The sequence below is a fragment of the Fusarium vanettenii genome, assembly GCF_000151355.1.
Source record: "Fusarium vanettenii 77-13-4 chromosome 14 genomic scaffold NECHAsca_24_chr14_5_0, whole genome shotgun sequence".
In the NCBI taxonomy this organism is placed as follows: Eukaryota; Fungi; Ascomycota; class Sordariomycetes; order Hypocreales; family Nectriaceae; genus Fusarium; species Fusarium vanettenii.
This window is the reverse complement of record NW_003315861.1, coordinates 82,324-98,256: the sequence shown is the minus strand read 5'-3', so window position 1 is coordinate 98,256 and position 15,933 is coordinate 82,324. Positions and strand designations below refer to the sequence as shown.

At 51.1% G+C, this 15,933-nt stretch overlaps 5 protein-coding genes across 5 annotated transcripts; 3 read left to right on the top strand and 2 right to left on the bottom strand.

The window, feature by feature from the left end:
- Positions 1-439: 439 nt before the first annotated feature.
- NECHADRAFT_88563 (uncharacterized protein) lies at positions 440-1,864 on the bottom strand (the record flags this gene model as incomplete). Its single annotated transcript, XM_003044101.1, has 2 exons — positions 440-453; positions 550-1,864. The coding sequence occupies 2 exons, from the start codon at positions 1,862-1,864 to the stop codon at positions 440-442; spliced, it is 1,329 nt and encodes a 442-aa protein (XP_003044147.1).
- An 873-nt stretch (positions 1,865-2,737) lies between these two features.
- Positions 2,738-3,157, top strand: NECHADRAFT_88562 (uncharacterized protein; the record flags this gene model as incomplete). Its single annotated transcript, XM_003044145.1, has 2 exons — positions 2,738-3,006; positions 3,067-3,157. The coding sequence occupies 2 exons, from the start codon at positions 2,738-2,740 to the stop codon at positions 3,155-3,157; spliced, it is 360 nt and encodes a 119-aa protein (XP_003044191.1).
- Positions 3,158-3,694: 537 nt separating this feature from the next.
- NECHADRAFT_55315 (uncharacterized protein) lies at positions 3,695-4,921 on the bottom strand (the record flags this gene model as incomplete). The annotated part of the gene is made up of 2 exons (XM_003044100.1): positions 3,695-4,003; positions 4,058-4,921. The coding sequence occupies 2 exons, from the start codon at positions 4,919-4,921 to the stop codon at positions 3,695-3,697; spliced, it is 1,173 nt and encodes a 390-aa protein (XP_003044146.1).
- Positions 4,922-7,799: 2,878 nt separating this feature from the next.
- Positions 7,800-10,454, top strand: NECHADRAFT_102257 (uncharacterized protein; the record flags this gene model as incomplete). Its single annotated transcript, XM_003044144.1, has 4 exons — positions 7,800-9,798; positions 10,114-10,137; positions 10,326-10,341; positions 10,442-10,454. Exons 1-4 carry the CDS (start codon positions 7,998-8,000, stop codon positions 10,452-10,454), a joined length of 1,854 nt encoding a protein of 617 aa, XP_003044190.1. The 5' UTR covers positions 7,800-7,997.
- Positions 10,455-15,135: 4,681 nt separating this feature from the next.
- NECHADRAFT_88559 (uncharacterized protein) lies at positions 15,136-15,692 on the top strand (the record flags this gene model as incomplete). The annotated part of the gene is made up of 2 exons (XM_003044143.1): positions 15,136-15,592; positions 15,664-15,692. The coding sequence occupies 2 exons, from the start codon at positions 15,136-15,138 to the stop codon at positions 15,690-15,692; spliced, it is 486 nt and encodes a 161-aa protein (XP_003044189.1).
- Positions 15,693-15,933: the final 241 nt, after the last annotated feature.

Sequence of the window (15,933 nt, the reverse complement as noted above, 5' to 3'; positions counted from 1 at the left end):
GGCTACGATGACATAGTCCTTAGCAATCACCAGGACCCTAATAAGCTGCGTCCATTCAAGCGCTTCTACCTTGCCCTTCGGGACAGGATCATTCAACACATCGAAAGTAGACAGCCACCTATGCTAGCGTACCGTAGGGCTCCAACTAGGGGAGTTGCTGAATATATAAGCTACCGCGTCTATCTGCGCATTAAATTGTCTAACTACATATAGGAAGGATTACTTACACGAGCAGATCAAGCCCGACAAGACGAATTGGAAGATAGGGAACCAGCAGAACAACCACTTGTTGAGTTTAGTGTTAAAGACGAAGAAGGAAATGACATCGAGGAAATAAGTGATGATGGGGAGGATGGTGACCGGTCTGATAGGGAACCTAAGTAGTCAATCCTTCCTTTTTCTGGGTCGAGAGGCAAAGGTCATGGGAATCTTTGCGCCTCTAAAACGTATAGACTGGGCGGGGGGAAGTCCTTCAACAGCACCATCCGCGTATTGTTGGGTTTGGGCTCCTTCGATGGAGTCAGGGATGACTGCCGACTGCGGGCTTACCTGCTGAGATCAGTATTTCGATAGGCAAGAGCTTAGTCTGGTTGCATACGAACTCCTTGAAAAGACTTGTCTCGCTCTCACAGTCGACCTCGTCCTCTTGGTCTGCATCACGCTCATCTCCCTCCCCATCAGAGACGCTATCAAGCATTAGCTCGGTGACCGCGTCTTCGGATTCGCTGAGGTCAACCACATCCCCCTTCACAACGATGTTGTCGAGGATATCGTTACGGTCCTCATACGCCAAGTTCAGGTAGGTGGAAGCTGGAACTGCCTTTTCCTGCTTGACCTGTTCCCTATTCTTCGTACCATTGTCCTGATCGATCTGCCTCTCTTGCTTGATACGTTTCTTGAGCCTAGGAGCTGGGCTCGAATCCTCCTGTTTGACCTTCCGTTTCTTGCCGTCCTTGGCCGGTGTTGAATATTCATCTGGCCTTAGCGGTGTGATTGGCTCCTGCTTGTCACCCACGTCTGTCGATGTCAGGACGACGAGCACCTTTAACTGGCCCGCTTGGTTGTTCGAAAAGTGCCCAGAAGTGAGCATGCTTGAGGGCGTCGTGAACTTATCGGTATTGGGAACGGTGACGATTTTCTTTCCGGAGAAAGACGAAGCGTAAGAAAGCTTCCAAAGCTCTTGGTTGGTGGGGTCTATGGTGCTCGGGAGCGGATGTAGGTGTTCGAATAAGGTCTGAGTGAACGAGGGCCAGGTAAGGAGGTCTGCCGAGTTGAACTTGATCACCGTATCTTTTAGAGGCAGCACTGTCTCTGGGACCTCTACCGCAAGACCATTGAAGTACCTGGTCTCCAAGCTCATGAGTAGGAGACTGATGTGGACCCATTGGTAGCCAGTACGCTGCCTCGTAGGCTTTCTGGTGCTGCTTTTAGTGTTCTGAATGGCTTGACTAGCCGCCGAGGCAATCGCCATGAACTGCGGATGGGGAGGACCGCTTGACGGCTTGAAAGGATGTTGGCGTGCCCGTGTATTCGCAGTCACCCCGTTGGGGACAGACACTGCGTTGGGGAGTAGTTGTGCATACCCAATACCGGCAGATGACACTGGTTTTGGTTTGTTGCGCATAAGCTGACTTGCCGGGCTGACTGGGTGTGGCGGAGAGTCATCCACCTCAACCACCTCATCATACGGGCCAGGAAGGGCTGGAGTCCTAGACCTGGCCCGGCGTTGGGATTGAAAGGGGTTGGCTAAGCCGCAACGGCCACAATAGTTTTCGCCAGCGTATATGGTGGTAAAGAGATCATAATGCTTCTTCCCAGCTTTGACGCAGTAGACGTACTCAGGGGGGATGTCTAGGGGTGCCATTCTGTTTGAAGAGAGACGTTGAGAAAATGGAGGCAAAAAAAGAACCAAACTGACGTTGGGAACGAGATTTAATGTTTACAAACCATAACAATGTTGCCCTTTGCTACGGTGGATGATGATCACTAGACTGTCCTGAGCATGAGATCGCCGCGCTAGTCCGCTGCTGACCCGGCGCGGGGAACACTGCGCTAAGCCGCTGCTGGCATATCACGCTGTGTGCTCACACATAGATGTTGGCACCTGGAGTGAAAATCGCTTATGCAAGAATTGTGCCTGTTACTCAAATGGAGTTCGCAACGCGAGTCTCTGAATTGAAATTTGAGGCTATAGAAAAGGGGACGCTAGCATATACACGTCCACAGCTTTTGAAGCTGGACAAAAGTGATTATCATCCGGCACAGCGCCGTTCGACTTGCAACCACAGCCAATGAAAATCAGGTTGATTACAATACCGTATCGCTCGCTAAGAATTGCTTGAAAAGAACCAAACTGCTTAGACCACATTGTGTAGATCGAGATTCTAGAACGTCGCGCGGGCCCGTTGCTACTTCGCAGTATTTGCGATGGGGGTTGCTTGGGCGGGACGGATATGTACCGCGCGGGCCCGCTGCTGGTCCGCAGTACCTGCTCTACTACTCATGCCTAAGTATCTGGACTAATAAGGTGTGGGGTGATTTCTGGCTTAAGAGTGGGGAAGGGACCCAAAAGACAACTGACAGGGGGGTTTTGCAACAGTGTTCCCTATCGGCCTCCGTACACGTCTGCGTTTCGGCAACGCCTCAGCTCGGGGGTCCCATCCCCAAAGACATAGACCTCTTCTTCACTTTGCGCCATTACTCGCCATCTGGGGACGAGTGCTTCTACACTGGGCTCATGGGCGACCCGGCTCCCCTGTGCAAGGGCTGGCAGAGAGTCAGTCTGCGCAAGGTCAACACGGAGCATCCCCTCCACCGCCCGGACCGTCCTCATCGCGACTTCTTCTCGACCGACGTGCTTCCAGTCATTCCCGGCGAGGTTTACGTCGTCGATGCCGAGCTCTGGCCTACCAACGTCGTCGTGCGGCCGGGTGAGGTCATCGCACTAGAGGTCAGCAGTGGTGATACGCAAGGATCTGGGTTCTTTACTCATCAATCTCACGAGAGGTATGCAAACGGGCCTCAAATCTGGTCAAGATGATTCGACTAACTCTTACTTTTCAACAGAACGCCTGAGATCATGGGTGGTGATAATTACATTCACTTTAGCTCTCGGTATACCAACTGGGTGACTCTGCCAATCATCCCACCTAAATAAGGGGATAGAGGACAAGACTGTTGTTACGTTAGACTATACTAGAGGTTTTTAAGTCGGCAGTGGTATCCACGGGGGCAGCGCAATAGAATGCCTTCTTATATATCAACCTTGTATGGAACCATGTTTAGCCGCTTGGTAACCAGTAGTGTTGGTCTGTTATTAATCTCTTGTCTTCTCCTTGGGTGATGATGATGATTATGAGACTTCTGAAGGTTTAATGATGGCAACACTTCCAAAGACGCATCTCAGCCACAATATACACATGATTTTCTTCTCCTCTCGGAGGGTGCCCGGCCACAACAGCAAAGAACAGTTCGGATACAACAAACCCAAATACCGCATAGCACTATCATCTATTGGGGCAATACCAAAACTGAAAAGTTAACATGATGGATGCAATACCAACACTCTCTGTGTACATGTCACGCTCTTCAGAGGTTCGAGGCCAACGGGAGCAACCATGGTCATCAGCTCTATTCTAGTCCATAACAACTTCCAGTGAATTCCCTGGCCTGTGGCAAGCCTACAATCAATGCTCTACTGGTCGACGATAAACCCATCCTTGTGAGGCCTCATCGAAATAGGCTGCACCAACGCCGGTCGAATTGTTTGCGCATCATCGAGAAGATTGACGCCAAGCCCAGGGCCCGTAGGAATGTCCACGAAGCCATCCACCACCGCAGGCACATGATCAACGATATTGGCCCCGAGGTGTGAAGTTGTAGAGGTAAAGACTCCCGCCTCAAACCCAGTCGCATACTCCTGTATGGTAAAGTTTGGGATCGAGGCGGCGAGCTGCAGGCAGGCAGCGAGACCAATAGGAGATAGTGGGTTATGCGGTACAACCTGGAGACGGTGAGTCCCTTTCAGTGGAGAGAGGAGCGGTACGCAGCAGCCTACCTGGATATGATGGGCCTCTGCCATGGCAGCGACCTTCTTGGCGCCGGTGATGCCACCACAAACAGCCACGTCGATCCGGGCATATTCCACGGCATTCCTCGAAAAGAGAGCCTGAAACTCATATATAGTGCAGAAACGCTCGCCAGTGGCGATTGGCACGGAAATGGCGTTGGCCACACGCGCCATGGCATCTGCATTCTCCGGCCGGATCGGGTCCTCGACAAACATGGGGCGAAACTCGGCGATGGCGTTGGAAAAGGTGACTGCTTCGGCAGGTGTGAGTCGTCGATGGAGCTCAATAAGCAAATCCACCTTGTCCCCAACAACCTTGCGCATCCTTCTGACGTTGTCGATGGCATTGTTCATCTTGTCGACGTGAGTTTTGAAGTACACCTGATCATTGCCCTCATCTAGAAATGGATTAATATGGCCAAAGGCAGTGTAGCCTAGATCCATCTTGCGTTTGCACTCTTCCAACACGGCTTCGATTGTCTTCTCGTAGATGTGACCATATATACGAGCCTTGGTCCGGCACGCGCCTCCAAGCAGCTCATAGATGGGAACACCAAGAGACTTGGCCTTGATATCCCACAAGGCAATATCGATACCGGAGATAGCTGCGTTGATTGCGAGGCCTTGGAAATAGCTGAACCGATGCATGACATTCCAATGATGCTCAATGCACGCAGCAGGCTTGCCGACGAGATACTCAGCGAAGCGGGTGACGACAGTGGCAGAGGCTTCGATGTGACCCCAGATGCCACACTCGCCAAATCCGACGACCCCATCGCTGGTTTCAATGCGCACAAACATGAATTGCCCAACATGGAGCGGCACCACTGACTTGATGAGTTGTTGACTCATCTGTTTGGGCGGAGGTACGTTAGCTGTGGAGTCTCAACCACCACAATCATGGAGAATTCGTTTACTTGCCTTTGTAGCTCAACGTCTTCAAGATTATGACACAGTTGGATTGTTGGAAATCAGTTCCAAGGAAAGGCGCGCTTCCACGAGCGTCTGCTGGAACTTTGATGTTTCTCTAAAGCCCGGTCCTAGAATAGGAAGGATCAGTAACTTGCAGCAGGAAGAACAATTAGAGAAAGTATATTATAAAGGCCCAGGTTTAGAGACTATTGCGAATCGGCTCTCCACAGAACGACTGCATCAAGGGACTAAGGATGTCGCGTGGAGGTGGGAGTGAATGTTGATGTTTGTGGGGCCGACGGGAATAACCTCTCCGTGACAGCTGAATGCTCGGGCTAATGTTCAATAGGGAGTAGTTTTATTGGGGTTGCCTCACGTGATGACCACACTGCACAATAGACTTCCCGGCTCGGAAGGTTCACTGAGGGGTTTTCTTCCCTCCTGCAACTGCCTCACGGGGAGTCAATTGCTCGCCTCGGCAGGTGTCTCGTCATCTCTCACGCGGTCAAGACTCGACTTTCACCCCCCCCCACCTTCCCTCTGTATATAGCACTACTACAATACACAGACACTTGCCTCCCTACGAGGGAGCGCGGACGGGCCCTCTCTGACGCTGCGGTCTAACACGCTTACGCATAAGACCGCAGTGACAGGTGACCCGTTGCGGCCAAACTACACACACTCTGTCCCTCTTGACTGCATGAGGTCACCAATAAATGTTCTTTTTTATCAACTACCGCAAGCCCCGCCGTTGACGCCGTGCATGAGACCATCCACACTTCTCCACGACCTGTCAGCCTCGGACATTCAACTTTAATTAACTCATCTCCACTCCTTTGCTGCAGCGGGATCCTCGTTCTTTACTCCTTGAATCCTTCATTGGCGCCCACGGCCATCGAGTCAGGCAGATGAGACAGCATGTCCACCTCAATTCGGATACAACCCCAGACCAAGGCCAAGACCAAGGGTGGCTACACTCGTCAACGCCGCGGTTGCCTGACCTGCCGCCAACGAAAGAAGAAATGCGATCAGGGCTTCCCGATTTGCGGCCATTGCTCGCGTCTCAACCTCGTCTGCGAGCGCGAGGCGCCCCGCCGCGTTCAATCGGCTGCTAGGAGTCACTTTACAGACCGCCAGCTGGAGTCCGCCCATGCCGCCCGTCGCGCCCGAAACCGTGATTGTAATCATGGCCATGAGGTCTGGAGGCTGACTGAGATATGTGGTCCCCTGGATCTGATGCGATTTGGTGACGCTGATGACTTTGGGGACCTGGGCTCTAACCGGCGGGCTATGATGAGGTACTACACGGCCACTCTTGTGTTCATGCTGACGACCAATATTGAAAATAATTGTTTCCTCTCTGGCAAGCACAATCTAATTAATCCTCGATGAATGTATACATGCTAACCACGTTGCCAGTTCTGCTGCCCATGGCCTTTGATTGTCCACCCCTGGTGGATGTCCTTGTAGCCTGGTCATCGGCCCATCTCGCCCTCCGCAGCCCTGAATTCCGCCATATATCTCTAGTGCATCGAGGCCAAGCGCTAGCCAAGATTGGCTCGTTACTGCAAGAGGAGAGTCTTTCCGGGGAAATGTGCCTCGCAGCGGCCATGGCCATGTGCTCCATGGACTCCATCTCGGATGGGACCAGTGGCTGGACCCTCCACTTATCTGGCGCCGCGGGCACGATCCAGTCCAAGCAAATCCTCACGTCCCCGGCTCCCAGGGACAGGTCTACAATGCTGCGCTCCTCTGAGGGCAAGTGGCTGCTGCGGAACTTTGCCTATCATGATGTCCTAATGAGCGTGTCACTGAATCGGCGACCGCTCCTGGCCGGGGACTACTGGGTGTCTACAGATGATACACTAGCGGACCCCTACTTTGGATTTGCATCCCGTATCCTATTCTTGATCTCCGAGATAAGTGTTCTCAATGCCGACCACACCGAGAATAAGATGCCGTACGACGATGATTCGGGATGGGGTTCAGAGGCTAGGTACTCTGGTCACGAGGCGTATTGGGATAGGGCTCATGAGATCGAAAAAGAACTCCAGGAGTGGAGTTGCCCATGCGCGGTCGCCGAGTCACCGGTAGCCTTGCTGAGTGAAGCCTACCGCAATGCTGCGCTCATCTATCTCAACCGGTCCACGCGACGCCACTTTCCCGAGGCCGCAGTGACATCACAAAGTCAAGCGGGGGACAATGTCTCTTCGATTTGCCATATCGCAACAAAGATGCCAGAAGGGTCACTAGCTGAATGTACGTTTCTCTTCCCTCTCTTCATGGCAGGAGGTGAGGCGGTGGAGGCTGGCCATATTGGAACCATTAGAGATCGGTTGTGCACTATGAACAAATGGAGGAAGTTTCGCAATGTTGAAGCCTGTTTAGAGGTGCTGGAAGAGGTCTGGATGGGGGAATCGGAAGGGCTGTCAGGGTTGGCGAATAGTGATAACTTGGATTGGCAAGACGTTGTTACACGTCGCGGCTAGCAGCTTGCGCTGTCGTAATGCGCCGGTATGTATTAATGAAATTAGGGTTTTCACGGTATACCTATTTGATAGCGAGAACCTTATAAATTTCACCGGGTTTAGTGTATATATGCTTACTATGGTGGTTCCGGGTGGGTCAATTCGCTCGCGCCGTTAACGCTGTTGACGCCGTTGACGCTGGATATGTCTGTTCTGAAGCGGCCATAGCTAGCGCAAAGCTAACGCAAGCCGGTTACCAAACCAAGGTTATACCGCACGCGACACCTGAGTAATGCAGTGGCAAACTTTGCTCAAACCTGCTCAGCTGATGTCGATCGCCAGAGCGACCTCTTAGTGGATAAACGGAAAGAGTGAGCTGTGAGCGTTGGGCCATCTATAAAAGCCAGGCCTTCACCCCTTCAGAGAGTAGAACTCCATCGCAATCCATCACTCCGTTTCATTCAATCAGCTGCCCGCTTTCACTGAACAAATTACCCGCGATTGCTGCCGCTGCATTCGTGTTCGTCGCGGGAACGCTATCCCAAACCATGAAGTTATGGAGTTTCAAATCTTCGGCCCTCATCCCTATTGTGGGATTGGCTGTGCAGGTCGCTGCAAGCGCCAACGCCACGTCTGATCCGGCCATCGATGTAAATACCTGGCCGGCACCCAGGTATCAGGTCCACATCGATAAAAGCATTATGGTTCCGATGCGGGACGGCACAAAACTCTCTACCGATGCCTATCGGCCGATGAAGGTGCAGGAAAAACTGCCCGTCATCGTCATGAGGACACCATATAACAAGAAGCCCTACCGCGATGACAAGGAGAGCGCTCCGTTTAGGTTCGCAGAGCAGGGGTATATTGTCTTGGTTCAAGATATGAGAGGGAAATTGGAGTCGGAGGGGAATTTTACGATATCGACTCCTGACGACATCGATGGTTATGATACGGTCACATGGGCTGCTACGCAGGCGTGGTCCTCCGGGAAAGTTGGTACTTACGGCTGTTCCTATTTGGGCGAGGCCCAGATCGAAAGTGCCAAATTACGAAATCCCCATCTTACTACGATGATTCCCCAGGGTGCCGGGGGGGCGTCGCGTTATTTCGGGCAAATCGTCGGGGGCGCGGTGGAACTTGCGACGGCGGTGGGATGGTACTGGAAATCGGGCTCCAAAATCCGTCTTCGCCCGCCCCCGGGTTCGAACGACGACTTCTGGGCTACCGACGGCGTCAATTTCAATCCCGGCTACGTTCCGCCTCCCGCCAAATATGACGAAATGTTAAACAATCTCCCAACGGTGGAGACCTTCAAGAAATTCGGTGGGCCGAAATCAGACTACGAGGCAGTGTTCGAAAACCGGCCCTCGTCGCCGTGGTGGGAAGCCCGCCCCTACGTCAACAGTTCGGACCGGTTTGATGTTCCGGCACTTCACGTTGATTCTTGGTATGATTATGGCGTCGCAGACGTCCTTGATCAGTTCAATCTACTTGCCGAAAACGCAGTTAGCGAGACAGCCAAGAATAACCAGTTCGTCATTATCTCTCCTACGACGCATTGTTTGTCGGAGACGGCGGCTGAACAGACCGTCGTTGGCGCCAGGGATTTGGGCGACGCTCGACTGGGATATTACGGAATATATTTGAGCTGGTTCGACCACTGGCTGAAAGGCATCGACAACCATGTGATGAAGATGCCCAAGGTTCAAATATATGTAATGGGGAAGAACCAATGGCGCGGCGAAAATGAGTGGCCGCTGGCGCGTGCGCGGCCGACCAAATATTATCTGGACAGTCGGGGCTCTGCGAACAGTAAGAATGGCGACGGCGTCCTTACTACCCAGGCACCGACAAGATCCAACCGGGATGTCTTTGAGTACGATCCCGGCAATCCCGTTCCATCGCTCGGTGGCCCCATGTGCTGCACGGGGAAGCCTAACACCGAGGGCTCATTCGACCAAGCGTCCACGGAGGAGAGACGTGACATGCTGGTCTACACAACCCCCCCTTTGACTGAAGGAGTCGAAGTGACTGGACCGTTGAAAGCTGTCTTGTCGGTATCATCCTCTGCAAAGGACACGGATTTCACCGCAAAACTGGTCGACGTCTACCCCGATGGAAAGGCCTATAATATTCAAGAGGGTATCCTCAGGGCTCGATATAGGACAGGCTTCGAAAACTCGGTTTCGATGAACCCCAGCGAGGTCTACACGATCGAGGTCGACATGCAGGCAACCAGCAATTATTTTCCGGCGGGTCATCGAATTCGACTTGAAATATCAAGCAGTAATTTCCCCAGGTTCGATAGGAACATGAATACCGGTGGGAACAACTACGACGAAGCGAAGGGTGTGATCGCTCGGAATACAGTGTGGCACGGGCCAAAGCGTGAATCATATGTGCTTCTGCCAATTGTTTCATCAGAGGGGTAATGACAGATAGCGGTGCTGTCATGTCTGGATGGCGCCCATTTGGCAAGGTGAATTGAGAAACGCATGCCATCACGGTGTGACGTTCGGACTCTAACTCTGAGGGTAGAGATGGCGTTGGTTTTATGTTGGCAGGTGTCACATCGTATCACTAAGGCTTCTCTGACACACGGGCTGTCTAACCAAGAAGGATCAAACTTGCATGAAACAGATAGTGATGAAAACCCCGTCACAGCTGACGAATACGACCCTATCCAAGGTAGGATAAAACAGACCAACTTCAGACATTCATTTAGTTAGAAATCAATAGCTTCAACGCACAGTCTAAATCCCCCGTCAAGCGTGACAGGAGGCGATCAGGGCGTCGTTGAGCAATAATAGTATCACAGTCGCAGGGGCTAGTCTTGGGAACTGGTGCAAGGCAAGCGTTGACTATGTTATTGATAGCTGAGGAGCTTAGAAAGTAAGTCTAGCTAGGGAAGTTTGAGGGGGTCTATATACTAGAGGATCTTGGCAATGAATCGCTGTATCCTTTGTCGTGTTATATTACTATATGGACGCAGTGTTGAAATATAAGACCCAACAGGCTCCTAGGTCCTAACCCTTTTTGTTTCAACACGCAGCACAGATTATATCGTATAGGTTATGTGCAGATGGGTTATACTAGAACTGAAGATAGCATCTTGAGAGGAACTATAAGAAGGCCTTTGCTAATCCAGGGGCTAACTAAGGATTAGGTTTTCGAGACCACAACGAGAGTTCGTGGCCTTTTATAAGGTTTCTAGGTATCTGGTTGCTTAGAGAACACGGTGAAATAGCTTTTATCGTCACCAGACTCTTCGTCATGTTGTAATTCACCGTCAAAGTCGACGACCTCGACGGCGATTTTGGGAGAGCGCGTGACGCTTTCCTAATCGGGTTAGCACTACTTCAGATGTTGATGCTAGGGAGGTGCCTGAGGCTACCATTCCTCCGCCCTTCAGGGGAATGAGAGCTTCATACGGACATGTTGTTGGAATGGGCCTAGGATGAGGGTGCCGGGAGGGATCCAAGGGTGAGATTACATACCTCAAGGCATTCCTAGCCACCCCTGCTAATTACACTAAAATTTCTATGCATCTAGAGAGAAGTTGCAGTACATAGACCCGGCAGGATCCCCTCGTTAGAAGCCTGCCTCAATAGCTCAATTGACTCAATCTCTTCTGACCACACCGGCTGCTGCACCCCCTTAGTCCCCTCATCTGAGACATGTTACACAGGCTTCCACACCACCTAATATCACAATATAAAACCTTGATTACTGCAAACTCAGGGTTTATCACCAGTCAACAAAGCAACAAGGCGTGCCCGATGGGCGGATGATCAGGAACAAGATCCTGCAGTGCTACGTCGTCGGATCTTACAAGCGCAACGCGCACGAAAGTACCGACAACGTCAAAAAGCGAAACAAGACGGTAGAATCACAGACTATCAGGCTCAATCATCGTCTCAAGCTGTGGAGTCAGCGACGGAGAACGGGCCGCCGGGGCCTGGGAGCAGCGCACAACCCGAACCTAGCGAGTTGGGTCAAGACGACATCTCTGCTAGCGACACATTTACTAGTCTCGGCTTTGAGGGTGGTAGCCTCAATATGGACAACATCGAGCTGAATTCCTATCACGATGACGAACCAGTCAGGCCTTCACCGCACAGACGAGCGCGAAGCCCGAACCGAAGTTCAGAGTCCAGAGTTGTATTCTGAAGAGGAAGCGAATTCTCGCAATGACATTACCCGGGCTGATGTGGAATATGCCACAGAGAAGTTTATTCAGCAGTTCCTGGTCGGGATCCATGGTTGCGGCACCCAAAAGCATCAAGAATCTCTGGCAGCGCACATCGAGGCTGAGGGAGCATACAACCACCATGGCCTTGATCAACTGTTACTCCGTGATTTTCTCCATACACTTAACAAAGGGAACTTCTTGTCTCAGCAGAACCATAGTGACCCGGTTCATCCGAGTCCTAGCCAATGGCAAGCGTTGTTCTCCGGTTATGCAGGCCGACATTATAAGGCAGCCCTAAGCCGGCTTGCCCAGGGTTCAAAGCCACTATACTCCACTACACATCTGAGGATATGGAATTGATGTGGATGATGACTAAGATCACGACGGTGGTATGGATGGATATGTATCCATTATGGATGTGAATCCACAATGTGGAAAGGATTTCCACATAACGAGCAAGGGAATAAATCTGTTGCATAACTCAACCCCTGACATATCGCCATCATTCCTTCGAAGGTTCTGCCAGTATCTGATCCAACTGCCCGATCAATCCTGCACGTAGCCAACTGCGTAAAGTCTGGCACAGGCCGATGGTTGAAGCATCTAGCCGATTCCTAAGCCTCGTAACCATCTGCCCGGCCACTGAAAATAACCTCTCACTATGTCAGACAATTGGCTCGATAGGGATCATTGATGGCACCAGTCGATTGATGAGAGTTATCTAAGGAGCAATTGTACTATACAAAAGAGAAAGACGTTGCTGTCTTATATAGAAGACGGAAATCCATGTGGAACGGAAATTCCGAGTGGAATTCCGGAAATAATCCGGTGGGCTATGCCGTATGTGCGACAGGCTGATATGCGACACACTATCTGCTGACATAGGGGCCACAGTCAGTAAATCCAGGGCCATCCTACCCAATTTGGGGTACCTGAGCCGCCTAGTGTGCCAGTACTCGTATGGATCAGTAACGAGGGCGTCAGAATCGTCGATATTGCGTTGCCACTGATCGTACTCATCGAGATCTAACCCACTACTATCCACAACCCCTCTTTCGGCATACCCCCTCTTTCGGCAAGCAAAATAAAAAAAGCTTCACCAAAACTCACCAACTTCACTTATACCAGAATTGGCCAAAGTAAATAGCTACTTAGAGGACAATGCCTCTATCGATTATAGAAATAATTAGAGTTAACGACTTTAGCTCTCTTAGGCTGTGCGGGGTACGCGATCTATGCATGCTATGCTATGGAAATAGTGTTGGTTTAATCATCAAACTCCTCACCGCTCTGTTCCGTGTTTTTTGACCTTTATCTGCGACAACGACAAGAAAATGCCTAGGTCGAGACCTCGATGGAAATATACAGAGGAAAACATGGCAGAGGCTATCTTGGATGTTACTGATGATGGCGTTTCACCTCCTCAAGCCGCTCAGAGACGGGGAGTGCCTCGAAGCACTCTAGTCGACAGACTTAACGGCCAGAAAGCCGTGAAAGAGCAGATTCAGCCTCGCCGACGTTTGTCCAAGAATCAAGAGGACAGATTGGCTTTCTGGATCCTCCGTCAGGAATCTCTGGGCTATGCTCCGTCCCACAATCAGATCCGCGCTTGCGTCACGGGCTTGTTAAGACAGCAGGGCGAACATCCCGAGTTAGGACGCAATTGGGTGACTAGATTTATCAAGCGCCGCACAGACCTAACGACCAAGATGGGTAGACGCCAAGAAGCCAAAAGGTTTGACTCTTTCACGCCTAAGGCAGTTCATTAGTACTTTGATATCAGGGAGGGCCAGTATGGCTGGATCAAGCCTGAAAACACCGTCAACGTTGACGAAGGGGGTATTATGACTAGTTTCGGTAAGCATCTATCTGTATACCTTGTCAGTGCTTGAAATTTGACCGACTAATCCTTTTTATTTAGGCTTAGATAGCCTGGTTATTGGAAGCGCGGACCCAAGGCGGAAGGCATTTCTCAAGGGACCACAAACTCGAAACTGGACTTCATTTATCGAAGCTGTCACTGCTGACGGCCGCGCCTTAATCCCTGGCATAATCTTCAAGGGGAAAGAACTGCAGAAACAGTGGTTTGTTGAGGAATTCAAGGAGATAGCAGACTGGTATTACATAACTTCGCCTAACGGGTGGACTGACGACCACATTGGCGTTGAATGGCTTGAAAGAGTCTATCTGCCCCAGACAATGCCGGCCGACGACTCTGATGCGCGTCTGATCATATTAGATGGCCATGGAAGTCATGCAACGGTATGTTCTTCCTTTTCCTCAGCTCAAGGTCACTACTAAGTAAGGGAAGGATGAATGGATGGCCACGTGCTTTTTGAATAACGTTTATTGTTGCTATCTGCCAGCACACTGCTCTCATGGGCTCCAGCCGTTGGACAATGGAGTATTCAATGCCTCCAAAGCCGCATATCGACGAGAGTTGGAGAATTTCGCTTCACTGACTGATTCCACTCCAATGGACAAGGTCAATTTCATCAGGGCCTACGCTAAGGCGCGTCGAGTTGGAATGACTGAGAAGAACATACTCTCCGGCTAGAGGGTTACTGGGAATTGGCCGATCTCACGTGCCAAAGCGCTGCGACACCCAGAAATCCAAGAAGATAGGCCAAATGGCAGCCCAAGAGCGACTCCCGAACCCAGGCCGTATTTTGACTCGGACGATACACCAAAGACGAGCCGTCAAATTCGTGATCTTAGGCTAAACAAAACACCAAAGACACGAAGATGGTATAACGTAATAGCAAAGGGCTTTGAGGCTCAACAGCAGACGGTAGCGGCGCATACTACGAGGATTGCTAGCCTAGAGGAGGAATTGGCTCGCCTGAAGAGAGGGAAGAAGAGGAAGGCGGTGCCGAATCCTAACAAACGTTTTATGACTCTTGGTGAGACTCTAGCTGCTGGGGAAGCCATATCCGAAGAGGAGACTCAAAATATGCCTGTTGCGGTGGAATGTGGCCGTTCAGGGGAGCCGGGGTCAGAATCGGAGGCTGCGTCGGTCATTGAAGTCAGAGAGGAAACCATACCCCATCAACTAACCACGCGGTCAGGGCGGCTTATCAAAAGACCCAGGATTCAATAGAGAGATGCAACTATTATTCACAAGACGCAAATTCTTGCACGCGCCTATCAATTTGGCCAAGTTCTGTGTAAGTAAACATGTTGATTTTTGGTGGTGCTTTTTTTTTTTGCCTGGCGAAAGGGTGGTTGTGCATGGTAACGCTTCCAAATCCCAAGGCGTCGCAGGTATGGTTCGATCACACGGCCATCAAGATCGCCCCGAGACCTCCGATAGCAGCCCAGACACGGAATTGCGCATTCCTTCCGGCGCCGGCGACAGTGAAATGAGGGGGCAACGAAGTGGTGGCTATGATGCTGTTGGATGCAGGAGTCGTGGTGGAAATGGCATTAGTCGTAATCACGGACAGGGCATCAGTCGAAGTGAACCTTTGCGTTGCCAGTAAGAGGATTTCAATATGTTGCATGTCAAAAGTGCTGACTGTGTAGGCTGGATGATCTTTTGGAACGGCAACAACCTCAAGGTTTCCAACGTCTTTGTCGTCATTAACTCTGTGGCGCAGCTGTACTACGTCTCGAGGCGTCTTCCCCCCATGGACACCAGCTCCGCCAACTCGATCCTCACTCATATTGTCTCAAAGACGTTTGCGGGTATTGGGGTCTTGGATCTCCTGCACAACTTCTCAGCGGCCTACTTTGTCAGCACACAGCCCTCTGCTGCTGTCAAAGTCGCTATTGGTGTGGGTTTCGGCCTGCTTTCAGCCGCTAGTGACTGGATCTTTGGCGGATGTCTGGTCTACGACCTTGTTGCACTTGCTGTTGGCCAGTCTGTGTATGGAAATGTCGGCTGGAGTAGGCTGTTGGGTATCTATGCTGGAGGAGCTGCCGCAATTGTAGGCATGAAGAACTTTTCAGGTATGATGCCATTGGAGTACGGAAGATGATGACATGAAGCTAATACTGCAATAGACCACCATATAGTACAGGATCCCGATGGGGCTATGAGTCGCTTTGAGGCCGGCGATATGATCCCCTTCATTGTGAGAGCCTACATGGACGGTCATGGGGTTGCATTCGCCCTGATCGTGGTGTCAGTCAGCGGCAAACGACAACACATTCTGTTCTTTGATTGTATGCTTGATTCATTTAGCTATTAACTAGAGAATCGATATCGTCTTACGTTATTACTCTATGTACACTTTATATCTTCTCTTATCTCGCAACCAACTCTGCCGCCATTCTTCCTCTTGTGTTAC